The sequence below is a fragment of the Carassius carassius genome, chromosome 47 (assembly GCF_963082965.1).
Source record: "Carassius carassius chromosome 47, fCarCar2.1, whole genome shotgun sequence".
NCBI lineage: Eukaryota > Metazoa > Chordata > Actinopteri > Cypriniformes > Cyprinidae > Carassius > Carassius carassius.
In genome coordinates, this window is record NC_081801.1 from 1819971 (window position 1) to 1847756 (window position 27786).

Consider the following 27786-nt stretch of genomic DNA (forward strand, 5'->3'; position numbering starts at 1 on the left):
GTGAATCATAATTGAGGGCTTTAATCACGGCAAACGAAAACTCGTGCCTCGCTTTCCTCGGTTTCACGCTTGTGCAAATATTGACATATTTAGGTGCTTTGAAGTCTGAATGTGTTTGGTGTGGTTGCGATTATCATCTGGAGAACATTAGAGCGGAGACGTCCAACTTGTGACATCCTGCAGGACTGCAACAGTAGCTCCACACACACACACACACACACACACACTGAAGATGAATGGATGCTTGAGGACCCGCCTCTCTTGTAAGGAAGTTCCTCGTGAAGTTTAGAATCTCGTAGACTTGATGGATTCCGATGGGACCAAACCCAAAATTACAGCTGTACCCTCACAAGTCTTTATGGCTGCATTCACACTGTCAGATGGATGCATCTGGCACACAGCAGATCCTGTTTCTTGTATGCAAACGGCAAATTGATTATAAGATGAGACCTTACCATTTTACACACGGACATCTGACCCTGATATCTAAACACTCTGAATTCAGGATTTCTTGCATGTGTAACAATAGCTGGAATAATGTAAGGACTTGATTTTGTCCATTTGTGTATTTTTTGGATTCTATTCATTGCTCAACTGTCAAGTTACATCTCATTACTGTATTGCAAAAATGTATTAATCTGTATTAGTAAATTATTTAAATATTGAATATTATATTATATTATTAATAATATTATTTATATATTCTTATTTATTTCAAACTTTTGACTTGTAGTATATATAGCTTATTTCTGTTGCATTTTCCTTGCATTTTTTTCTTCTTCTCTGAATTGTGATATATAAACTTGCAAATGCAAGGAAAAATAGTTATGATATAAAAAAAATGTGCAGTTATTAAATTTTTTTCCAAGGCAGAAAAAAAAAAATCTGAATCGTGAGATGAAAATGAAGAAATCTGAGAAAATGTAAAAACAAAATTATTATTCTACTGCTAGAAAATTGCAAAAAAACTATAATAAAATACTTATGAGATTAAAAGTCACAGTTTTTGTAGTGATGCACCGAAATGAAAATTCTGCGCCGAAACCGAAAATTTAGGATGCACTTGGCCGAAAACCGAAACTGAAGCCGAAAATGGCTTCTTTTAAAAACGTATATATATATTGCTTGGATTTAATGGATCTGAATTGAAAAATCACAATATAATAATCAAACTTTTATTAACAGTTACATAACAAAACATAAAATATTTTTTACAATAAATATAAATAATAATTATTCTTCAAGTTTTATGTTCCATCAAATAAAATAGTTTTTTTAAAAATGTGCAAGAAAATCCACAATTTTGGAGATTTTTGCAGAACAAATGTTACATATTGCAACTTTGGTGTCCTCTCGTATAGGGCTGTCACTTTTGTGAAAAAAAAATCCTGTTCGATTTTTGAGACATAGGCAAAGTGTTCATTGAATCGTTAGTAAATTGCCAGAACCTGCAGTTTCTGTGTGACGCGCGTTCGCTGCGAGCGTATAGTGGCGAGCTGGACGCGCTCCGAGAGAAGGCCGTTAAAATCGATTCCCTGTTTTCGTTTTCGAAACTTGTGTTGGTTGGTCCGATCGATTGTGCAGCTTTTGTGACAAGCCTTTTTTGATTGTGACAGCCCTTTGACATGCTTAATCTGTGATAGGCGGACACGTGATAACAGCTCGACCGTGAGTGAAACCTAAGCGCTTGCGCACGGATGGGAGGGGCGGGTGACATTCATTTTCAGTTTACGTTTTCGGCTGTTTTTTTTATTTCGGCCCGAAACCGATAATGCCATCTCGGCCGAAAATTTTCGCCGGCCGAAATTTCGGTGCACCCCTAATTATTTGTATTCTGTGGCGGAATTTATGGCAGATTAAGCTTCCATTTTTGCATAAATACAGTATTTATATAATAAATATGAAGTATAATATATAAAATATTCATGCATCAATGTTGTAATTGTATACAAAGTAAAAAAAAAAAAAATATATATATATATATACATATATATTTATATATATATATTTCTCACTTTAGTCTGAGCCAGTCAAGTGTGTATATTCCTGCCAGATTTTTGATCATTTTGTTGTATTTTCATGAATACATCCGATGGTTGTGTTTTCTTAAGTTTCAGTTGTTTTTGTCATTTCTAATAAATGTGATGACTGGCGACTCTCTGGGTTCGGCTTTGGCAGGGTTTCTTTGCGGTGGCGGGGTTAAGCGTTAGAAGCCCTCTTTACCCGGTTGATGAGGAAAAGCAGCCATTTACACTAATCTCCCGCCACATCTGTGTCCAATCAGAGACAGCCAATCAGCACACAGTGGTTTTGGCTTCAGAGCCTCAGAAGGGTTAGAAAGAGAAACCCTGAGGGTGTGTGTGTGTGTGTGTGTGTGTGTGTGTGTGTGTGTGTGTGTGTGTGTGTAAATGCTGCCACCGCAGCTCAGAGCTCAAGAATGTTCCATTATGCTGTGAAATGGAAGGTTGTCAGAGTTTAGGTTTTTATTACCCATCATGCACCAGTACTTGTTTCCCAGATCTTGTCGATAAACTTTGGCGTTTTATCCTCCTTTAGTATCCAAGAGGTTTTTTTTCTTCTCTCTTTATCTCTAGTTTGTGGTGTGTTTTGTAGATGATGTCTAGGAATTCTGAGCTCTGAATCACATGCACAAACACACACACGTCTTCATGAAGTAATTTCACGTGAAACACTGAATAATGAAGGGTGGGACTTGATTTTTACCATCTGTATTTGAATGGATTGTAATCATTGCTAAACTGTTATGTAATGGGTCATATTTGACAGTTTTATAAAAAAAAATAATATAAAGCTAGTTTTCTTTTTTTTCTTTTTTTAAATGCATCAAAGATGCATGCATAATTTATGAAAAAAGTGTGTAGTATTTTGCTAAATATTTAAATTTTTATTTTTTTTAAATTTGTAATTGTTAAATTAATTAATTAAATTGTTGTTTTTTTATTTAATTATATAAAACAGTTATGAAAATCACCATTTAAAAACAATGAGAATTAAAACAAAACATTACAGTAATGAGAGTTTATGGGGAAATGTGCATAATTATCATGAAAATAAAATCTCAACAATAAAATTCTTAATGTTCCTGAAATTATTAACTAAAAATGTTTTAAAATTGCATAATTTATGCTATATATATATATATATATATATATATATATATATATATATATATAGCATTTTGCTTTTCCTCATCTTTTTTCTCTTTTTTATAATTTTTTTTTTTTTTTTTTTTTTGAGGTCCGTGCTTGTTTTCAAACTGTAAAATACTTTTTGCTTTGGCGTTTCTCATGTTATTTTCTCTCTCTTTCTGCAGGTTTTCCCTCCTCTGCCTAATGAAGCTGAGATCGCACACACGAAAAAACTGTTTCGTCGCCGCAGAAATGACCGCCGGTGAGTCGCTCCGTCTCAATGTTTCTGTCCGACTCTCTTGCAGTTGTTTAGCGCATAAGTTACATACACAACGCTGGACTCGTAAAGCAGAGAAAACAGCAGCTCACACTTTTCCACACGTGTTAATGAGAGCATCAGCCGTGTGTTTGTGCTCAGTGTAAACCCTCACACTCTGCATGTTCTTTACTCATAATCGGCTCTTTTAATCTATAACAGCACTCCCACTTTTTTTCTTTTACGTTTTGACTTTGACTTCATCGGAAAAGTGCTCTGTTGTAATTTGCAGTTGCTAAGAAACTGCAAAAAAAGAAAATATTTTGGTCTAAAGAAAGCGGAGGGTGAAAGAAAGCAAAAGCTTTGTATTATTCGTGGCTTTGTTGATGTGAAGAAAGGCTCTCGTCGTCGTGGCTCTGATGTCCTTGTGTGTGAAAGCCAGTCTGACTGGATGTCTTCAGTGGACGCTTCTCATGTCTGCTTGTGATGCCGCAGGGTTCGAGGACGTTTACGCTGAGGTTTTGGCTTTTACGGCATGTGTGGAAAAGAGTAGATGGTTTATATGAGAATAAAGGCTTTTTATTCTTTAAACTTTACTAGTGCTCTTGATGCCTGGATGAGTCAGGATTTTTATAGTTAACTAAAACCATAAAAGAAATTTTTACTTGAACTATAATAAACTGAAAAAAACAAACAAACTTCAACTTTTACTAAAACTGTAAAAAACATTTAAATAAATATGATTCAAAATAAAATTTAAATGAATAAATATGAATATATAAACCAACTTATAAATGAATAAACATTTTTGAAATTAAATAAAATATAAAAACTTAAACTTAATTTATTTCTATTGGTTGCTATTAGTTTATTTAGTTTACTTGATGTACTAAAATAAAAAAGTAAAACTGATTATGTAAATGAACTAGATTGAAATATTTAAACTGAATAAAAATGAAAAAACAATAAAAATTACTGAATATTTATCCTAAAATTAAATGAATATATAATTTAAAATAAAATTATAATGAATAAATATTAATATATAAACAAACATAATTATATATTAAATTATATAATTGTGTAATTAAATATATATTAAATGAATAAATATGAATATAAAAATATAACAATAAAAATATAATATAAAAAAGTATAAATAATTATTTATTTGTTTATTTTAAAAATGTTCAGGTTATTTACTGGTAGATATTAGAGTGAATTTTATGATAATTAGTGGTTTTAAAGTTGATTGTGTAAGTAATCTCATAACAATAAGTAGCCTTACAACCACTTGGAAAGTTTAAGGATATGTCCGCTTTGACTGTAAAAGTTGGATATATGAGAAAAGACAATCTAGAGAAGTGTGTGTGTGTGTGTGTTAGTGTGTGTGTGTGTGTGTGTGTGTGTGTCGCTGCTCACTACATGAGATGATTCTCTTCCCACATCTCTCTCTTTCTCTCCCACTCCTCTAACAGAAGGCTTTTTCAGCCTGTTATTGCTGGTCTTGGCCACCCACAATGCTTTGCTCCTGCCAGAGAGGACTCTGCGGTCGAGTTGTTTGTTGGCATCGCTTCTTGCCTTTCTTTCTTCTCGCTGTCTCTCTCTCTCTTTAGATTAGTTTGCTGAATCGAAACATCTTTGCAGTCTCATTTATGAACTGCAGCATTTTGCTGACAGAATCTCACAGGAAAGCAGCAGCTGTTTGACTTCATTAAGGGCCAGCAACTTTGAAAAGTTAAAAGTTAAGTCATGTTTTAATGTACTGTACATACAGCAGTTGGAGGCAAAGGAATATGCTTCTCAGGTGTGTGTGGGCTTTTTGGTCTGTTTCAAGAAGCTCAATATCAAGTGAATTTGCAGCTGATGACTCAAATCTGCAATCAGATGGACTGAAATAAACCAAGACCCTGTTCATCCTCTGGATGAGGAATGATGTGGACCTTCGCGATTGAAGAGAGAGGGACGATACGGACACCAAAGCATCAAAAAAGACAGTATTTTTGTTTTTATTCAAGGATTTTTGGCAAAGGAAATGCACAAGCTGCTCACAGAAAGTGTTTTGTCAAGCTTGTTTTAATGAAACTTTCATCACCAAAGCCATCCTGTCTTCTCATATTAACGGCAACATATCTCTGGTTTACACAGCATTGTGTAGATTCAGATGCCTGTTGCTGCCCTTAAACCCTATGTCTACTGTTTTTTTTTTTTTTTTTTTTTTTTTAAATTTACTTATTTTACTTTTTAATGATTTTATTTGTAATTATTTTTATTTTATTTTAGTTGTTTTAATTTATTTTTAAGTTTTTATTTTAGTTGTTTGTTTGTTTGTTTTTTACTTTTGAATTATTTTTATTTTAGTTTAAGTTATTTTACTTATTTTAATTTATTACATTTAATTTTTAGTTGTTTTATTTGTATTTTTATTTACTTAATTTATTATTTTATGATTTTATTTTATTTTTAATTCTTTTAAGTTTATTAAATTTTTTAGTTGTTTTATTTTAGCTTATTTACTTTTTAAATATACTATTTCATAACCGATTTCATAATAGTCCCAGTTATTCACTCCTGCAGTTTTGTGTTAGTTGTTACTGTTCCATCTCCTCCATTTCCTTTTGTTCTTCCTGATGTATTTAGTTTTCTCGTATCTTCTTGTTTTCCATCCCTCCTTGTTTCCACCCTCCCATCCACCTTGTTCACGTCGTCTCCCTGTGGTACCCATAGCCGATCCAATCCGCCCCAGGACCAGCTGACGGTGCTGCTGCCAGCCGAGGGGAAGCGACAAGTGTCCAGGTCAGTGTCCCAAACGGGTCCAGCTCCTAAATCCTGTCCGCTCAATCTTGTCCTTCCACTTGCAAACTTCACTCACAAGAACCGGATTACGGGATCTGACCTGCTCTTGGGATTCAAACTAACCATCTCCTGACTGGATCGGAGACCCTGAGGTCCTCTTTGCTTTATTCTGCTTGCACAACCTAAATCCTCTGTACAGCATGTCCTCATCCTCATCTGCCTCTCTTCCGCTGAGTCATCATTAATCTGCAAAGTATCTCCAAAGTAAAATCCAAATCCACAGGCATTAAGGTGGCGGGTGTGAGAGATATTAATGACGGTCATTGGAATGGGTTCAGAAGATCTGGTGGAGTTAAAGGTCTGCTTAACATTTGTTGTCTAACAATTATGGATTTTTTTTGATTGCCAAGCAGCTTGGCATGAAAATTTCCAAAATTGTTAGATTCTTTAAATTATTTAGTGTGAGATCATATATATATATATATATATATATGTTTGGGTTAATGTAAATATGGTGTGTTGTGATTTTAACTTGACTGTGATGCAGGTGTGAAGGGTGAAGATTCCCATCAATGACAGACCTGTCAATCAGGGTTTATCTTGTGTAAAGTAAACACTTGATGTAAATGTTATGTAAGAGGTTTTCTCAGAACTTTTCGTTGTATTGTGGTGTGTGTGAATGAGGGAGAGGAAGGGTTGGGTGTGGACGACATTCAAGCCGGCTCTTGAGCTTCTTAGAAGTGTACGTCAGTGAGAGGTACACACACACACACACACACAATGTACAACATGCATTTAAACTATTTTTTAATGAGAATCGGCACTAAGATAAACACAAATTTTAGACCTTCTGATAGGTGTGCTGTTTAACATTATTTGTTTGTTTCCCAACCTTTGTTTCATCATTTTCAAAGTCAAAAGTTCATTTCTACATCTAATTGAGATATTACTTAACTCTGTGTATCTGAAGGCTTTGATTCGGTTGAGCAGATGTCTGATTTTAAATGAATAGAAGTGCTTTGATTTTTTTTTTCTCAGAAACATATTCAAGGACGTCATCATAATCTACTCCAAACTGAACTTTTCTTCAAAGAATCTTTTCATCTTAATGCTTTTTCATGTTCTGTTGACATTTGCATTTTTGCAAGGTTAAGATTTACTTTCATAAGGTTTTTCAAGAAACTAAAGCATAGTTTGCCTTGACGAACACTTGAAGAAATTAGCTAAAATGCTAAAAATGTAAGTGTGTGTGTGTGTGTGTGTGTGTATGTGTGTGTGTGTGTGTGTGTGTGTGTGTGTATATATATATATTAGCAAGGATGCATTAATCAAAAGTGGCATTTATAATGTTACAAAAAAAGTTATATTTCAAATAAATGCTGTTCTTATGAACATTCTATTCATCAAAGAATCCTGAAAGATAAAAAGTATCACCGTTTCCACAAATCTATTGTTCAGCACAACTGTGTTCAGCATTGATAATAATCAGAAAAGTTTCTTCAGCAGCAAATCAGCATATTAGTATGATTTCTGAAGATCATGTGACACTGAAGACTGGAGGAATGATGCTGCTTTAATCACAGCAATATATATTCACATAGAAAACAGCTATTTTAAATTTTAAAAATATTTCACAATATTAAAGTATATTTATATGTAATAAATGCAGCCTTGATGAGCCTTGATAAAACTTTTCAGTTATAGTCTGTATGTGTCATTTCTGCATTTTTCGCTTCTGCTGGAATAGATACGTGAAGCATCTGTGTGAAACATGTTCCCGTGGAGCGACGTCAAGGGTTAACCCGCGTAAAGCCTGAAGAATGTGATGGTCAGCACCTCAACATCTTATTTCCGACCTGTCATTCAGCACACTTCCCCTAAAATTAACCCCTAGTAAAACCAGAACACCAGAGTCAATCGTGACCTTAACCTGGACGCCTCGCTCTAAAGCTGTCAATCAAAAGTAAAGCCCGTCCTTTGAGCGAGGAGATTCCCGTGTGTGGCATCATGTGTGCGTGAGTGTTTTAAAGAGCACAGTATATCTCAAAGTTCGTCTTTAAAGTGTCCGCTGATGTTGTCTTTTAAGTTCACTGCAGGACTCTCGGTGCTTGTTTATTCTTCGTAGAAGCAGTAAAATGGACCTTGTTCCTTTATAACAATGTTATTTTGTTTTCATTGAAGTACTATTATAATTTTTGTTAATATTTTGTATAACACTTTATTTTTAGTTAAGTGTTTTTGTAATTTTTAGTTATTTATTTTTAGTTTATTTTTAGTACTTCATGTTTGTGTGTGTATAATATATATATATATATATATATATATATATATATATATATATTTATTTTTCTATTAGCTAAAATAACCCTACAATGCTGACACTAGAAGATGCTGCACATGCAAAAGTTTAATTTTGTTCATATTGAGGTATTATGTTGCTTTACATGTTGGTTTCTGTTTAGTCATAGCAAAATGTCACTGATCGAAAAACCTGTATATTAAACATCAAATATGTTGATTGGTTGGGATTTTGCTCTCAGTGATGCCAGAAAAATGCATTTGAAACTCAGTTTGCATCTGATTTGGATGGAAGTGCATTACAGTTTGTCTGAAAAATGTTTAACTCCAAAAAAAAAAAAAATAGCTGGGCTGCATATATATATTGTCTTTGCTTGAAAAGAGTAAATAGTCAGCCTACTTCAGCAGCAATTGTGTTCACATGATATGCACTCACACACTCACACGCTCTGAATACACACGTCAGAATGCATACACATGTCATACAGTATACACACAGTAAAGCCCATAATCCAGTATCTGTCTTTAGGATGACTGGTGAAGATGGATCGTCCCATCAGTCTGCTGCAAACATAGAGATCTGGGTGTTTACATATTGACTCACATCTGCTGTAAATCATTACACACACATTAACACACTGTGTGCGACTGCGGTTATTATTAGTGGTGTTTATAAGCCAGTCTTCACTATTACTGTTGCTCATATTTAGGGTTAAGGCCCATTCACATCACAAACTACAGTTATGTAGATAACTACTGTATATTAGTGTCCACACCAACACACAGATGTTGATTATTATAAGTGCATGGTGTTGTCAGCCACTTTATATGTTCATGTTCTTTAAAGCCTTGTGGATTCTGATTGGCTGTCAGTGTATTTATCGTTCATCTGTAAAAATCATTTGCTAAATTATTCCAGTGGTATTATTCCTCTTTCATTATTGTTGTGTGGCCATCTCCATTCTCTAAAATTATTAATTTTTTTTTTCTTAAAAATGAGTTTTATTTATTGTGTATTTATTACTTTATTTTATTTTATTTTATTTTGACTTAACCAACCAAAACACTCTTATTGCATTGCGTTATCCTGCAGCGTCTCTCATTATTTATTAGTTTTTTGGTTTGTATATTTATTTATTTATTAGTGTGTTTATTTATTTGCTTTATTTATTTTTGTGCATTTATTTTTCTTTTGACCACCCAGAACACTCTAAAATTCAGTCTGTGTATGCTGTGCTGCAGCGTTGACCAAAATTATTATTAATAATAATTATTAATCAATTTATATATTTGCATTTATTTATTTTTGTTCAGGTTGTGCATTTATTTGTTTGTTTGTTTGTTTATGCTGTTCCCATTATTATATATATCCATTATTTGTTATTTCTTTGTTGTTTTGTTTTGTGTTGTGCATTTTTTTTGTTTTTGTTTTGTGCATTAATTTATTTCTATGTATTTATTTATTTAACCACCCAGAACATCCTCTGGACCGCTTAGTAACATCCTGGCAACTACTCAGAACACCTTAGAAATTATTTCTAAACTTCTAAGACTAATTAGTTCAACACTTTATTCTCAAAATACTAAGCATTGCCCTGGCAACCACCTAACAGTGCCCTGTCAGCTACCCAAAACACTTGCGACATCATAGCAACGTGCAAAAAATCCTTCAGAACACCAAAGCAACTGCCTAGCAACACCCTGGAAACACAACACACGTAAAGCTCATTGACATAAATATAACAGGCCTATTTTGTTTGTCATTCTAGGAGACAGCAGCGCCTGCCTGGAGGAGGAGGAGGGCCTGCTGGGAAATCCCAGAATCCTCAGCAGCAGCAGCAGGGACTGCAGCAACAGCTGCCCAATCAGATGCAGCAGCCCAACGCAGACCACCAATCAGGTGCTGGCACTAAGCACGGGGGGCGGGGTTACCAGGGGCAGCAGAACCAGGGTGGGCGGCAGGGCGGCCCGCATCACGGCTACAGCCAGAACCGCCGCTGGCATCAGCATCCCAAACACCAGATGAACAGTTTCAATCTGGGGCCCTCAGGGGCCGACAGGGGCCTCACACACAATACCAAAGAAACAGAGAATGTAAAACACGAGGACCCAGAGCCCCACATGGAGAAAGGAGCGAAGGACGAACCTGCGAAAGAGGAGAGAAAGAAAGGGGACAAAGAGGAGAAGGAGGAGAGCGGGAAGATCTGTTTACTGCAGTCGTCAAAAGAGAGACTGAGGAGGAGATTGAAAGAGAAGGTGTTTAATACATTAGCAACATATTATCAGTGTGGTAAAACATGTTAAAAACATGCTAAAACAAGCCAGAAACTTTCTAAATTCCCTAACAACATACTATCAATACTGTCAACATGCTAACAAGCTAGAAGCATGTTAAATATGCTGGCAACATACTGTCAGTGTGGTAATACATGTTAACAACATGCTAAAAAAAGCAAGAAACATGGTAAATATATCAATAACATGCAATGAGGGTGGTAAAACATCTTTAAAACATGGTAAAACAGGCTAAAAACATATGTTAACGACATACTATCAGGTGGTAAAACATGCTAGAAACATGCTAAAATAAGTTAGAAACATGCTACATGTTAACAACATGCAATCAATGTGATAAAACATGTAAATAGCATGCAACAACAAGCTAGAATTTTTATATATATATATATCTACTGTCACTTTTAATCAATTTAACACATCTTTGCTGAATAAAAGTAGTCCAAACTTTTAAACGTTTTATATGCTATTCCTCAGTGATCTGAGTCTTGTGACCGCGGTTCCTGTTCTCTGATTGGCAGGAGGAGGTTCCCGTGGCGACCGCCGGACCTCAGCGGAACCGAATGGACAGATTGTTAGAGATTCTGAACAGCATGAGGAACAACAGCAGCGGCGTGGAGAATCAGCTCACCACGTTCATGGTGGAAGCGCAGAATTCGGCCGACTCGGAGGAGACACTGAAAGAGATCGTTCACACCATTTACCGCAAGGCAGTCAGCGACCGAAGTTTTGCAGCCACGGCAGCCAAACTCTGTGACAAGATGGCTCTGTTCATGGTGGAAGGAACCAAATTCCGCTCGCTGTTACTCAACATGTTACAGGTAAGATCTGAATGTTCGTAACTTATTTGATCGCATTCATGTTCTGCAGGTTGTCTCCTATTGAGCAGTGCTGTGTCTCTGAGGACCAATCAGATTGCACGATTCACAGCTGCGAATGTCATCCCACCTGCTTCTCGACCACATCCATCTCAGCTCTTTCGTTCCTCTTTTGCATCTGCCGTTTCTCTTCTTCCTCTTTTTCTGAAGGGCTTGAAGAAGCCAGAGTACCAGGATGTGACTCACGTCTGCAATCCAGCTGAGTGACCCTGTGCAATTTCCTCATTGGACAAAAGGGACTTTTTAGGCCCCAAATGCTTTCACCTAATTTTGAAATGAAGTCTCTGAAAGCAAATTAATATATTTTTGAAGAAATAGTTAAAAATGAAATTGTGTCATTTGTTTGTTCACTCTCATTTCCTGTGGAATGCAGAAAGCCAGTTTTTTTGTTTCTTTTCCCTGTCTGCTCTTTCCCTTATAATCGCACAAACTGTTTTTTAAAAATGGCCATGACAAACTAAATTATGTCTAGCTTGACAAACATTCAGTGCTATTTAAGTATTATTAAAATATATATAAAAGGGAAGATGCACAATTTTAACACAAATGTTTCCATTTCATGCATTGTACCGAATATAGCCAATGGCTCATTTTCATCCGCGGTCCCTTGGCAGGTAATCACTGACATAAAAACAACAAACACATACAGTTAAACATATACCTACACATCCTATCAGAACCAAATAAAACAATAAATATAATGTCCAGGTAAACCACAGCCATATCAGTGTTTACAGAGGAAAGCTGATTTTAAATAGGATTTTAGTTGAAATTTTTAAAAATCATTAGATGTGCACATCATTATGTTGTCTGGTAAAGTACAGTTAGATAGTTGTGCTCAGGAAAAGCACTGTATTATAAACTTTATTTATGCTTAATAATAATTATTATTACGAGTGCTCCAGTCCCTGCTGCAGAGAAACTCCCAGTAACAGGATACTACCACTCCATGCTTTACTGGAGGAATGCTGTTATTTGGATGCTGAGCTGTATAGGATTTCCACCAGACATATCATTTGGTGTTTAAACTAAATAATTAAATTTTAGTCTTATCTGCCTCAGAATCTTCAAGGTGTGTTTTGGCAAAGCTCAGTCTGACTGCATGTGGCCTTTCTTGAGGAGCATCTTTTTTCTTGCAATCCTTCCATACAAGCCACATGTGTGGAGGATTTGTGATATTGTTGTCACATGCACACAATGACCCCTCACTGCTTCAGAGCTGCTGTCGGCCTCTTTGTCGCCTCTCTGACCAGTTTCCTTCTGGCTCTTTCTTCCAGTTTGGAGCGACGTCCTGATCCAGGGAGGGTCTGTGTTTTACCAAATACCTTACACTTCTTAATAGACTTCTCTGTGCCTTTAGGCACTCATAAAGCATTTGAAATGTTTTGTTTAATCCATCTCCTGACTTGTGCCTGTCCACGTCTTTATCCCAGAGATCTTTTGACAGTGTCTTGTCACCAGTAGCTCATTGTTTGCTTCAGCTGCACTACCAAGGACTGAAATACTCCAGGAAAGCTCTTTTCATGCTGAGCTGATCAAAATGAGCACAGCTGATCACAGATGAAAGTCAGATGGCTTTGTGTGCCATTAAGAAGCTGATCAGCTACAAGTGATTGAGTTTACAAGGCATTTTTAGGAGGGGGGGTGATCCTTCTTCCAACTGACTTCTGTTGTTGTTTTTTTCTGACATGTTGGCGTTAATGTATATCTTTCACTTGGATGTTATAAGTTGATTTAAATACAGCTGGATAAAACAAAAACTGTCCTTTTTTTAATTTCAGGCTGCAAGCCTGATTGTTGTTTTGGTCAGTCTGTCTGTACTGTGGTTTCAGTGGTAAAGCTCTAAGCATTTTGTCATTGTTTTTGGGAACAGACTGTTAGTCTCGTTTCTCAGTGTGATGTGACACCAGAACTCTGACCCACTTCTGCTGTGGCCAAAAAACACATCCTGCTCCACACATACACACACACACGTGGCATACTCACAAATACACAGACCAACACTCACTGCACACATCTCAAACAAGTGCAATCCTGCTAACGTGTCAAAAACAGGACTGTGAAGGGAAGATACTGCAGGCAACTACTAACCTCTGATAAAGCATACAAAATAATAATGTATAGCATTTATGATTTACTTTCATCAGTTGTAACATTAGCATTATTTAGCATCCATAAAAGGCAATTTTATTTTATTTTTTGGTAAAACGAAACATTTAATTTATGCAAATTAATTTTTACAGTGCTTTTGATATAATGTGTACCTTACAAATTACTTCATACTATTATTCTGTGTATACCGTTCAAAAGTTTGAAAGAAGTCTCTTCTGCTCACCGAGGCTGCATTTATTTGATAAAAAATACAGAAAAAACTTAGTTAAAAATCTGTTTTCCATGTGAATATCAGTTATAATGTAATTTATTCCTGTGATGCGCAGCTGTATTTTCAGCATCATTCCTCCAGTCTTCAGTGTCACATGATCTTCAGAAATCATGAAAATATGCTGATTTGCTGCTTAAGAAACCTTTATGATTATCAATGTTGAAAACCATTATATAAATACTGTATATAAACAGAATATTTTTGTGGAAACCAGGAAACATAATTTTTTTCAAGATTATTTGATAAATAGAAAGTTCAAAAAACAGCATTTATTTAAAATAGAAATATTTTGCAATATTACAAATGTACTTTTACTGCTAATTTTGATCAATTTAATGCATCCTTGCTAGATCAAAGTATTAATTTCTTTAAAAAAAAATCTTACTTTTGAATGGTAGAGTAATCGTTTAAAAGGATAGTCACAATATAAACATTTGTTAGTTGCATATACCAATATAACTATAAAATTATAATTATTATTAAAATTATAATATTATAATATGATGATGATTATTATTATTGATTATAATTATTATTTTTAACATGTAGTACCCAGTTAACCCCATGTGGAGCATCAGTCTGGAGTTTTGTGCATGTTGAGGTGCATGAATCATCTGGTTTGTCGTGGAGCAGACGCTTTCGTTCTGATGGGGTTATGTAACAGAGATGCGCAGATGCTGACCCCACTGAAAGGACACGTCTGCTCAAACTCATTTAGCAGTCTGCCACAAACACACATGCAGCTTATCCGAGAACAGAGACAAGCTGTCTGTGTGTGTGTGTGTGTGTGTGTGTGTGTCCATTCATAGTTAATGTTTTTTGTTTCATACCTAATACCATTTTGAAATGCCTGGTTGCCACAGATACACTCATATGAGATGCTATTTGTAGTAAAAAACTAAATCTCCCAGAAATCTCTCCAGCATTTTTGGTGCAGAAGTTTAATAATCACATCATAACGCATCATATTTGCAGAATGAGACCCAATACGTGTTTCTTACTAATTGTGAGGTGCTGATTCCAAAAAAATAGTGGCTGTGTAGTTCTACTGCGTCACATCTTTCTCACAAAATATGATGCATTTCGTAGTATTTTTGCCTTCTATGACCGTTTGTGACCATTTCTTCAGTGTCCATTTTTCTAAATTGAGATTTAAACATCTTCTGAAAGCTGAATAAATCCGATTTGTATTGATGTATGGTGGGTAATATTTGTCCGAGATACAACTATTTGAAAATCTGGAATCTTGAGGGTGCAAAAAAAAATCCAAATACTGAGAAAATCAAAAAATAATCAGAAAATTAAGTTTTAATATTATTACAATAGGAAACTTTCAAAATATCTTCATGAAATATGATATTTACTTAATATCTTAATGATTTTTGGCATAAAAGAGAAATCAATAATTTTGACCCATACAGTGTTTGATTTTTTTGTTTTTTTGTTATTGCTACAAATATACCCCAGAGACTTGAGACTGCTTTTGTGCTCCACATTTGTAAGGTGAATAAGTCTTGTATTCTGCCTTAATCCCCCCCCCCCCAAAAAAAAACCTGATTCCTGTCTTCCTCTGAACCAAATTACAACTGTTTGTTCGATTCTCAGCCTAATTTCACATGAATGACATAATTTGATGCCTAATCATGATTTTCACTCCTTTACAGATTATAAATTAAATACATTTTAAATAGTTATTTTTGCCAGAAACCTTTGACATTTGACTGCTTTAATTATCTTGAGTGCATTAAAGCTGATACATATACTGTATATCATTTGAAAAATCTTCATTATTATTTAGAGAAAAAAACTCTACATTTTATTGGTATTTTTTAATTTAACATCATCACCTAATGTTGGCCTTTTTTGCAAATCAGCTGAATTATTTGTCAAGATGCAGGGCTGTGCCATAATCAAAATTATAATTCTATCATATTGAATTTACATATTTTAGTAGTTTCAAAAATTTAAGCGATTCTTTAAATGTATTTTTTGTTTCATCTTTTAATGAACATTTCAATCACTTACAACATAAAACCAAACGAACAAATTCCAGCACTTACTGTACAATACTTGAGGAAAAAATAAATGGAGAAAGGAAGGAGAAAATACATAAATGAGTATTTAATAAATCTAATGTTTATTTGAAAATATGTAATATTTATGCAATACATTTAATATGCATTAATATTTCATGTCTATATATTAATGTAATATCTATGCAATAAATAACATTTAATATTTATTTAATACATTTAGTTAAGAAACAAACAAACCATAAAGACAGTAGCATTATGATATACAGCACATATCAAAATATTGCTCATGCATTAAAGGTACAGGTTGTAGGACCTGCCACTAGAGGGCGCACTACCAAAACAATAACAATTGCGTGGTTTGATGACGCTAAGAAGGAGCGTGGAATGATGGGATTTGTTGTCTTCTAACACAATAATTGGGCATACATAGCAAATGCAAGTTCAATGATTTGTGCGAGTAGATTACATACAAAGTCAATGCAAAGACACGATCAGACTATGGATCAGACGCGTTCTCGCGCGGGTCTAGAGACGCGATGCCCCGCGTTTAGCATGTATGCCCCATAATACTAATCTTGTTGATCGTTATAATAGCATACTTTTTCTGTAAAGATACGAATCAAAACAACTCACCTGTCGAGTAAAACACAAGCGAGATCAGCATCTCTTTTTAGTTGAAGTTTGCCGCGAAGCTCTCTCCATCCAGAAAATGCAACACTGATATTGATCCTTGCGCTTTCTCTCCTCTTGTCTCAAACTCTTCTTGGGTCTGTCTGTACGCTTACGTTTGAGGGAGCTGTCCTTGTCGACAGAACCAACGGCAGACGGTAAACAGTAATTATGTTCCATAAATAAGTAACACAATCCACCATAAAACGTGCCAGAAGAAGTAAATAAGGAACAGCTTGAAGCAAGCTAGTGGCTAGTGGCTATGTCCCCTAGCCACTACGTCAGTAAAGGCGGTAACAAAGGGGAACTAACGTCATCGACAGGCGACTGCACTGCCCCGTGTCACTGTTTAGATTGGGAATTTTCTCATGATTTACAAATAGTTGAAAACTTTTTAGATATTGTTAGTAATCAGCTGGACAAAATATATAATAACACTAGCCTAGTGGTTTTTGGATATTTTACTGCAAATATCTTACAAATTGTACCTTTAATATGATCAAGAGGAGTTCAGGGCAAATTAATAACACATGTTCCAAAGTCTAAAGGAATACTTTTTCTAATGATGTTATCCCAACCTTTGACTAATCCAGGTTAACACATTTCTTTTCTGCTAGTAAACAAATGTCCAGCAAATTCGATCAACAGTTGTCTGACTGGGAGACGTAGAGTCGAACTGTAGATGCTGGGAAGTGGAATGGGTGTGAAAGCATCTGAATGTTATAGTCTCTGAGTGTGTGTGTGTGTATCATGACTGTCTCTCGGTGCGTCTGCAGAAGGACTTCACGCGGCGCGAGGAGCTGCAGCAGATGGATGTGGAGTGCTGGCTGGGCTTCATCACGTTTCTGTGTGAAGTGTTCAGCACCATGAGGAGCAGCGCTGGAGAGCCGTTCAGAGTGCTGGTCTGCCCCATATACTCCTGTCTGAATGAGGTACACACACACACACACACACCCTCCAAACCCGCCGACGGCCCGCTTGCAGAATCATTAAACGTTAAACTCAAAGAGAAAGAGGGATGAACAACAGCCAGAGAGAGATGGAACTCAACACAACACACTTCCTACACTTTTAGTCCTTCAGCTGTTTAGAAAGAGGATATATTTCTAGAGCGGGGTCAAGTTGCTGAACACTGGATAGATGTTGTTAATGTGTAAATGTTAATGATTGTAGTTAAATGCCTTTTTCTGATGGTAATGAAGGTAATGCATTGTACATAGTTTATAGCTGCTGTAACTCTTTTTTTCCAGATACAATTGCAGGTTTGTTGTTCTTATTTAACCACAAATGTAGTTTAGATATCAATATAACTATATAAAATAATAATTGTAAAGATACATCTTCTGGTGCAAAGGTTGGGCACATCATCAGTGATGTTATCATTGGTCATCGGGTGTTTCGGGTCTTTCGAACATCACACACCCTCGCACAGGTGACCCAGCTGAGGTTGATCATGGCACTGTAAGCTCCAGCATGACGAGACTCCAGGACAATGTCAGGCCTGAAGGTGGTTTCAGCGACACTTGAGTTGACTGCCCACCTCCGCTGACAGCTGCCAGTTGAGAAACCCTGATATTTCTCTAGATGTTGGTTTTGGTTTCTCCCCAGCTCTGATGAAGCAGGGGGTTTGCGCCTGGGTTTCGGGCCTTCGACAGCTCATGATGGGACTGCATATGCTTTCTGCGATGGTCTTGAGCACCTGGTTGTGTCGCCATTGGTATCGGCCTTCCCCCAGAGCTTTTGGGCAGCAACTCAGAATATGCTCAAGGGTCCCCTTCCTCTGGCAGAGTGGGCATGCCGGTGTATCGGCCAAGCCCTGGCAGTACGGAATGGATGGACTGGGAAGGACGTCACAGACTGCCTGTACTAGAAACTTAATACAGTGTGGCTCTGCCCGCCAGAGGTCAGTCCACGTCATCTTCCTCTACACAACTTGCTCCCATCTCTTCCAGGCGCCTTGTGGTCTCATTCCCACTGCTCTGCTAGTCCTTTCCTACTCTAACCTTGTGCTGGACCAATTGCCTCCTTTCCTTCCCCCGAGTCTTGTCAAAATGGGGGGGTGGCATAGTTCCTAGTCCAGCCCTTCCTCTGGCCACTGTTCCCACCAGGACTCCATGACGTAGCCGTGATTCTGCTTGATCCACTGCAGTCTCTGCTCTCCACTCTCCACTCTGCTCCGGAGACCTTGGGGTCTGATGATTCACGGAGTTGAAGCACCACTCTTGCACATGAGACTCCTCCTGAATGGATTTTAAAGGGAGTTTAAGCTTGCTGGAGTTCCCGTATAGGACGATGCTGCTCAAGCTCCTTGGCAGTCCAAACCATCTCCTGAGGTAGCAGCTAACTCTTCTTTCTAGATCTGAGATCGTAGTGATCGGAAACTCATAGAGGAGCAACAGCCACAGTATCTTTGGCTGAATCCCATGTTGATAAATCCACGCCTTGAATTTTTCTGGAAGGCCTGGCTTGTCAATGTCCTTGAGCCATCCGTCCAGCTCCTCACAAGAGCTCTTGATGGAGGCTGTGTCCCTGAGGCTACTGTCAAAGAACTTCCCCAAGCTCTTGATCGGCTTCTTGCAGATGGTAGGAATTGGTGTTCCTATGATGGAGAATCAAAACCTGTCCACCACTCTGCCCTTATAATAATAATAATGATAATAACAATCAAAATATTTGTAAATAATAATAGTAATAATAATAATTATTATTATTATATAAAATATTAAAATACTATAGATAATAAATGTATAAAGTAAATTAATAAATAATAAAGTATATTAAAACGCTTTAATAAAAATATTAAAGAAACATCTTTTCACTGTAAATTAAAAACATTAAAGAATTTATTATTATTGTTGTCGTAATTTTTTTTTTTTGTGTGGGGGGGTAAAATATAAAACTAAATAATACATAGACTATTCCTATTGTAATATTTCACTGTAAAATAAAAATAAGACATTTTAACATATATAAGAATTTTTACAAATTATTATTAATATTATTATAATTAGTTATTTAGCCTTAAATGAAATGTATATATCAATATGATTATATAATAATAATAATTATTATTATTATTGTTATTGAATATTTTTGTATAAATATTACAATAGGAATAAGTCTTATTTAGTTATTTTTTATATAATAATAATTGTTATAATTTAATATTTTATTAATTTACAGTGAAACATTACTATAAGAATGTCTTATTTTGTTTAATATTTTAGATATTATAAAAATAATAATAATAATTGAATTTTTTTAAATTTACAGTGAAATATTAAAATCTTTATTTTACAGAATAGTAATAACAATGCTTAATTTTTTTAATGAAAGTAGTTTTTATAGTATTTTTTTATTTTATTTTATTAAAAATATTCCACAACATATCAAACTTTCATTTCAAAAGATTAGGATCTTTTTTTTTTTTATTATTATTATTTTTTATTCCGACCCCTTTAAGACTTAAAGATGGTTTCTATCTGGAGAAATGCCCCGATGGCTGTTGAATAGGGCTTCCCTGTCTGTGATGAATCCTGTCAGTTGTTCAGGTGATGACAGACATGATCCATCAAAAGCCAGAGTTTTATTCTTCATCAAAGAGCCGTCATCTGGGTGAGAGTTCGGCGTGTGTTCGTGCCGTATGAATGCCGCTATTCAAGAGCGAAGCCGGATTATCATCACATTCGTCTCTCGTATCGGCACGTCCCAACACGATGGTCTGGGAGTCCTAACAGGTGCTTTGTTGTCGTGTGTGACAGCGATTACAGTGTGTTTACAGACCCGTCTCAGCACGTGTGAAGTGTGTGATGTGTGTGCGGTGGACCGGCAGAGCTGGTTGCTTAATTACAGGTGATCCAGCTGTAGTTTGGAGCTGACAGGTGTATTTAGAGCACTGAGGGTGTGGGAGAAAATAAAAGACAGGATGAATGGAGGGAGGGAGGAAAGAGACCGTCTGCTAGAACTGAAAGGTTGAATATGTCTCTGATCTTCTCAAATCCTTTTGTTGGATTCTTCTACGCAGTTTTACATACAGTTGCATACATTTAGGAATCGTATTCATGACATATTATGAAATTTTGTCTGTGAAAGGATTATGTTTGCACTTTTTTCTCAATTAAGGACCTACACTAAAAAAGTAGATTGTAGAATCAATTTTTAATGCAGACATTGCAAATAAATTTCAAAAGCAAATGCACAGAAACGGCAAGTAATGCATCAATTTAACCATGCGTCTTTAAGTAGAAAACTGAAATAGTTTTTTCTTGTAAAACCTACTCCAATAAAAAATTTTTTTTACAACTTTAAACAGTGATTTAAAAAATATATATTATTTAAAACAGCTATTCACAATTACATTCTACACAATTCACTACTTGTTTTTAATTTCTTTTGAATTTTATCTACTTTTAAGTCTTGTCTGGGTAAAATTTAGAATTACCTTTTAAACAATGAACTTTGAAACAATCCCATATAATATGTTATGTTATGTTATGTTATGTTATGTTATGTTATGTTATGTTATGTTATAATCAATTCAAGATTAGAAGAGAAAATTTGAGATGTAAATGCAAAATGAAAGCAGAAATCTGTGGTTTGTGTTTGTGATTTCATGGACTTTTGCACATTAACTGCACTTCTTGCAGCGATGCTTTTTTTTTCATTCTGTGACAAACTAGTTTTAGTTACGCATTACGCGGACATTTTTATCCAAAGCGACTTGGGATAGAGAGAAACAAAAGCAGTTTGTCAAAGAGCCAACAATATTCATGATGTACACAACTAGAGAAGAGGAGAAATTCAGAAAACAAAAAAGGTTTTATTTGTATATTTATTATTTTAGCATTCACATAAACACTCATGCATGTTCTACTGTGGGTGACCCATTCTTTAATGCTCTCAAAACTCAATATCTGGGTGTTTTTTTATTAAACGATTGATTTTGAGACATGCATATAATCATGATATATGTCTCTAAGTGGTAGTGGAGAGTTTGGCCATGCAGGATCATGTTAATGTGTGTCTATAGGGAGATGATTACAGGCTGTGGACTTGTGTTGGTGTTGTGTTAGTTAGGTTAGTTTGAGGTGGTTTCTGTAAGACGAGCTCTGCTCCTGCTCTCAGGGGACATCATTATGGACTATAGATCTCTAGTCTTAAAACAGCTGTTACTCTGGAGACCAGAACAACGAGACCCCACCAGTAAATTACCCCACTAGACCACCAGGACTAGATCCTTCCAGACACCAATATACTCTTTCACTGGATTCACATCTGCTATATCTCATCATAGAGTCAGACAGTTTCTCTGGTCAGTTATCTGAAATGATATTTTCAGACTGGTTTTCTGTTATAATATGCTGCTTTGTAAGGGTCCTTCAGTATTGGCAAGGGTGAAATTTTATTATAGAGAGAAAAGTTCTAAAATAGAGTTCCCACAGTTGAGAAAACCTGAAGAAATCAGGTTTCTGAGACAGTATCCAGAGCTGCTCACGTCAGCTTTGATCCGCCCCTGCAGGCCCCCTGCCTCACAAAGAGCTGCCTGTGTCACTGCCCGAGTGCTTTTTTTCCCGCCCACCGCTCTATGCATGTCGTCTCAGTAGACCTCTTCAGAAGTGTACACACACACACACACACTGATCCACAGACAGTCCACCTTCAGGGGCAAGAGCTCCAAAAAGAAGGGAAAAACGACCATGAACGTGTTCATACATCACAGTCACGTGATATTTGAGTAATAGTTGGCTAATGGGGGATATTGACTTAGAAAACACTACTTATAGGTTGGGACACAACATTCATTTCATAACATGAATAGGGAAGGAAATGCATTCTACATTTTTGTTACAGCTTATGAATGTAATCGTATTTTGTTTGTTTACAAGTAAACTTCATTGAATAAGCTACCTTTTCATTTATGGCCCCATTAAATCAGATTCATTATTTCTGGATTCTATGTTTTCTTTTTTATGGATTCAGATTCTAGCATCAAATTTATTATCAAAAATGGTGTCTTATGGAACGAATTCATAAAGCTATAACAACTGAATCAAATACAATACTACTACTAATAATAGTAGAACTAGTAGTATTAATAATAATAATAATAATAAATATGTATTAAATAATGTTGTTTTGTAAAGAATATCGTATAACCAGGATATAATAATAATAATAATAATAACATGTTTTTAATAAATAAATTATTATTATTATTATTATTATTATTATTATTATTATTATTACTATGAACAACTACACCAAATACAATAATAATATTTTTAATTGTTTTTAAGGAATTTCATTAATAAATTTGTCAAGTTAACCCAAACTTTGACTTTATTTCTGGTATCATTAATAGTCTCTCCTTTCACTTTGATGACTGAGCTTTACAGCTTTCAGATTGACTTTCACAAATGCTGATTAAGCTCAGCTCTTGGTTATGAAGATCTAGTCAATATCCAATTTCATTCATATCTGGTGTGTGTTTTCAGTGGTGTTTCGTCACTCAAAAAGCTGTAGGAATACTGTTGAGTTATCATGATTTGAACACAGTTCATGTGTCTCTGGGTCATATCGGCAATTCTGCATTACACAAACACATTAGCCAAGACTAAAAGAACATTCTTACATAACATCAAATGACATAAATCTGTCTGTTATAGGAAAAGGCAAGTGAATGCATGGGAAACCAGAACACAGGATTCTAATATAATAGCAATATTGTGAAATGCATAACGCTGGGAACATTATTAAATGCATAAATGTATGCATTTGTTTGGTTATTGAAGTATGTAGGTGCATTTATTCAGGTGCATTTCCATGCACAGAAACAAAACTGATGACACTGTTAAAATTGCCTTTCGCACACAGAAATAATTATTGTGTCAGGCTCAGTTGCAGAATAATAAAGTGTATTTGTCCTGTTGAGTGAGTTTCACTTCTGTTTTTGTGGTCAGAGCCAGCGCTTTTCTGTCTGTCTGTTGCAGCAGTGGTCTGGGGTTCAGACTGATATCGCTCTCGCTGGCGTCTGTCGTCTGGTGGTTTTTGGGGAACAGTGAAAGAGGAAGTGAAAGATGATTGGTGTAGTGATGTGTGGTCTGGATTAGCAGCAGTGACCTCCTGAAAGCTGAAGTCTGTTAAACACGCAAGACGAGAGAGGAATGCAGATTAATGATGCATATACAAGTAGCTCAAAACCTACAGGAGAAAAAAATAAATAAAAAATCAAGTCAAAAGTTTTGCTTCCATTACATGTTTTTACACATACATGCATTTACCAAATGATAAAAAGAGAAATCCAAAATCCCATCTATAAAAACCTTTCAATATGTCAACAATATGAAACGGAAATGTATACAAATAAGTGCAGTTTTAATTAGTTTATGCATATTTAATAACATTTAAAAAAAACATGCAGTATTAAACAACTGTGATTAATCAACTGGGATATCTATTAGCTGTTATTAATAAATAATTATTACATCATAGAATACTTATTATATCCTATTAGTTATATTTTATCCACCTGTAGTACTAATAATAACAACAACTATTATTGTTATTAACAACAACAATTATAATGAAATTGATTAAAATGTGTTATTAATAATAATAATAATAATACATTTTAATAGTTATTAGTATTTGTAGTAATAGTAGTTTTATTACCAACTGCAAAAAATACAATAGTAATAATATCAATAGATTATAAGGAATATCATAAAACCAAGATTTATTTTATAATAATAATAATACATGTTTTAATGCTAAGTAGTAATGGTAGTAATAAGTAACAGCAATATATTCAATACATTACTGCTTCTACTTATAATATTTATTGTTTTTGTTTTGTAAGAATGGTTTCTATTATAATAATAATAATAATAATAGAATGAATATCTAGTGGTGATAATAGCGATATATACAGTAATAGTTACTCTTTTTACTCTATTCAGCTGTAATGTCTTGACTTAAATATAGACTCGGGATGCAATGGATGAAATCATCTCCCACATTCATAAATGAGAATGTATTAAAGATGTTGAATGTGTTATGAATTATGTATGTTTTGTGTGTTTCAGCTCCTGGAGTCTGTGGAGGTGAAGGAGGACGCTGTGCTCTGCTGTTCGATGGAGGTGAGTTTATGAGGCCCAAACCCTCATGTGTCTGATTAACTTCTTTCAACAGAGGAAACTGCTTTCTGGGGTTTGTTTGTGCTCGTTTAGAAATGCAAGCAGTTATATCTGTTTGTGTGTTTGCTTGCTTTAGTTTTTTAGTTTTCTCAGTGGTTTACAGCTGTAAGAAGGCACGAGGTCAGACAGCACGTATTCTTGTGTTCAGCTGGACAGAATGCAGAAGTCTAAAGATGTGTTTACAGTGGCCTGGCTTGCAAGCATTTATTCACAACAAAGGCTAGACGACAATAACATGTATCTTTTTAAATAAATAGATAAACCTAAATAAATACATATTTTCAATTTAAAAATGGGGGAAAAAATAAAAGATTTAAACATATAAATAAAATTTATATTTTTTATATGAATGTTTTTCAGTTAGTTATTATATAATAAATAAAATAACTAAATTATTTTTATTTCAAATGATACAAATTTGAATAATAGAAGATGCATTTAAATAGCAAATTTATAAAAGAAATTATTTTATTTTTGCTTTTTTTTATTGCATTTTTATTTTTGAAGTGGAAAAAAAATCTATATATGTATATATTTTATGCATCAAATATACTTAAAATATAGACTCTAGTATAATCATAACACTAAATGATGGCACAATACAAAACAATCGTAAAAAAAAAAAAACTTTTATTTCATTTTATTAAATTAATAAAAGAAAATATATACAAATCTAATTCTCAATATTATCTTCATTACCATAAAATAGTCTGAAAATGTGAGTGTGACGTTGCAGCACGAATAAATAAATGAATATATACATTTTTTGTAAAAGACAAATTCTTCAGTGTGTGTTTGAGTGTGGCTCCATCCAGACAGTAAATGATGTCCCATCTGCTCACAGACCGGATCATCAGCAGACCGTTTGTCTGGACATCTCTCTCTCGCTCTCTTTCTCTCTCTCTCTCTCTCTCTCTCTCTCTCTCTCAGACTAGCATCTGTTTCTCTGTGACCCCTGTGGAGTTGACCTCTGACCCTTGCTTAAGCCTGAGTGTGTCCATCTCCCTTTCAACATCTTATTTCTTCTCAGAAAACACTCCTGCCCTCTCTTTGTCTGTCTTTCAACCATCCCTGGTTAAAGACATATTTTGATGCGCTACAGTCATTTCAGCTCAAACCTCTGTGAGTCTCACGTAGAGCGTGACCAGGTCACCTGAAAATGTATTTTACATTAAGAAAAAGAAGCACGTTTTAATTTGTGACGTTACTTTCATGACATATAAACTCCAGTCTCCTAGTTACGTCACATAGATGCTGAGTCGGATATAACTTTGTTATAAGTGATGCATATCGCAATACATAAATTTACGATTTTTAAAATCATATTTTGCATTAACGATATAAGTCAGACATTATGAATCACTGTCTTTAGCATTGTCATTAAGTGTTATTATTATGCTTGAGTGTGTATTTATTTATTGTGTATTTAATAAAAAGTCATTACATTTTTTCTTTTTGATTATTAATATTATTATTGATTGTGTTAATATTCTTACATACATACACACGCACATATATATATATATATATATATATATATCTCTGTGTGTGTGTGTGTGTGTGTGTGTGTGTGTGTGTTTGAGTAAAATTTTAACTATTAAATTTATTTATTTATTTTTTGTGGCGTGGCACAAACACATTACATTTTCACACATTTTTAGACTAATGAATTTTGCAATGATAAATGATAAAATCTAAATTTGAGAATTAAATTTCATTATTTTCTATTAATCTAATGAAATAAAATTTAATGCATTTGTTTAATTTTCTATTTAAAAATTATTATTTATTTTTTTTGCATTGTACCATTCTTAAGTGTTGGGATTATACTTTTAATACTGTTTGAGATTTTATATTTTAAATAACAAGATAATTTCTTTAATTAACAGTTCTTTGTTTGTGGTGCAATAACAAACAGATTTATGTTTGGATGTTGGTCACAGTTTCACACTCTTTCCTGCATAATCATTCTGTTAGAAGTAATGGAAAAGTTGGGACTATTTGGAGAGATTGCTGATTTTGCTGTGCTTGTTCTGGCAGCTCCAGAGCACCGGCCGGTTATTGGAGGAGCAGCTTCCTGAAATGATGACGGAGCTGCTGGCGGCCGTGCGGGATAAGATGTTGTGTCCGTCTGAGTCTCAGCTGACGCGCTCGCTCCTGATGGAGGTCATCGAGCTCCACGCTCACCACTGGACCCCACTGGAGGAGATGACCACCGCTTACTACAACAGAACCTTCCAGAAGCTCACCGCGTGACACACACGCACCGCTGGATGCACTGACCACTGCGAACCACAACACTACCAACCAGAAACTCATCAGGAGACAAACAAACATGGAAACCAACCACTAGAGGCCACAGACACAAGCATTCTGTGATAGGAGGATAGAATCAGGCATGGGTGGAGGAGACAGGCCTTATGGGATCTGGGGTTGGCCCAGGGGTCAGAGGGTAAAATATGCAGATTGAATATGTATATGTTCACACTTCACATCTGCATATTCATGAGCTGAGCCAGACGTACAGATGTGAAACCAGACAGTCATTAGACACACGCGAGCAGACGCCAGACCAAACCTCAGCGGAAAGAGCAAAAGAAAAATTCAACTAAAATTCAAAAGAAAAAAAATCTAAAGGAAAAATGTATTTTGCATAAAAAATGAAGCCAATGATGTCATTATTTTCATGACCATTATGCAACTCCCCCCAAAAAATATTATCATGATGCATAGATACAGTTGAATTAATACATAATTGTATTTTGCATTAATGATCATATTAAAAAAATTAGGATTCTTTTTAATATATATATATTTTTTGGTTTTGGAGT

General features: G+C 35.1%; 1 protein-coding gene across 4 annotated transcripts in view; it reads left to right on the plus strand.

Moving 5' to 3' along the window:
* The window catches only part of LOC132131003 (CBP80/20-dependent translation initiation factor-like), a 68313-nt gene extending 40791 nt beyond the window's left edge, over window positions 1-27522 (plus strand). The window contains exons 8-14 of one of the 4 annotated variants that reach the window (XM_059542951.1): window positions 3335-3411; window positions 6133-6205; window positions 10321-10755; window positions 11316-11615; window positions 17537-17692; window positions 24845-24898; window positions 26996-27522. In XM_059542951.1, coding sequence (XP_059398934.1) covers window positions 3335-3411; window positions 6133-6205; window positions 10321-10755; window positions 11316-11615; window positions 17537-17692; window positions 24845-24898; window positions 26996-27211 — 1311 coding nt within the window. In that variant the 3' untranslated portion in view covers window positions 27212-27522. Of the gene's footprint in view, window positions 1-3334; window positions 3412-6132; window positions 6206-10268; window positions 10756-11315; window positions 11616-11822; window positions 12003-17536; window positions 17693-24844; window positions 24899-26995 lie in introns of those variants that run through there. The other 3 variants (XM_059542950.1, XM_059542952.1, XM_059542953.1) reach the window with 3 other exon arrangements.
* The last annotated feature ends 264 nt before the right edge of the window (window positions 27523-27786 follow it).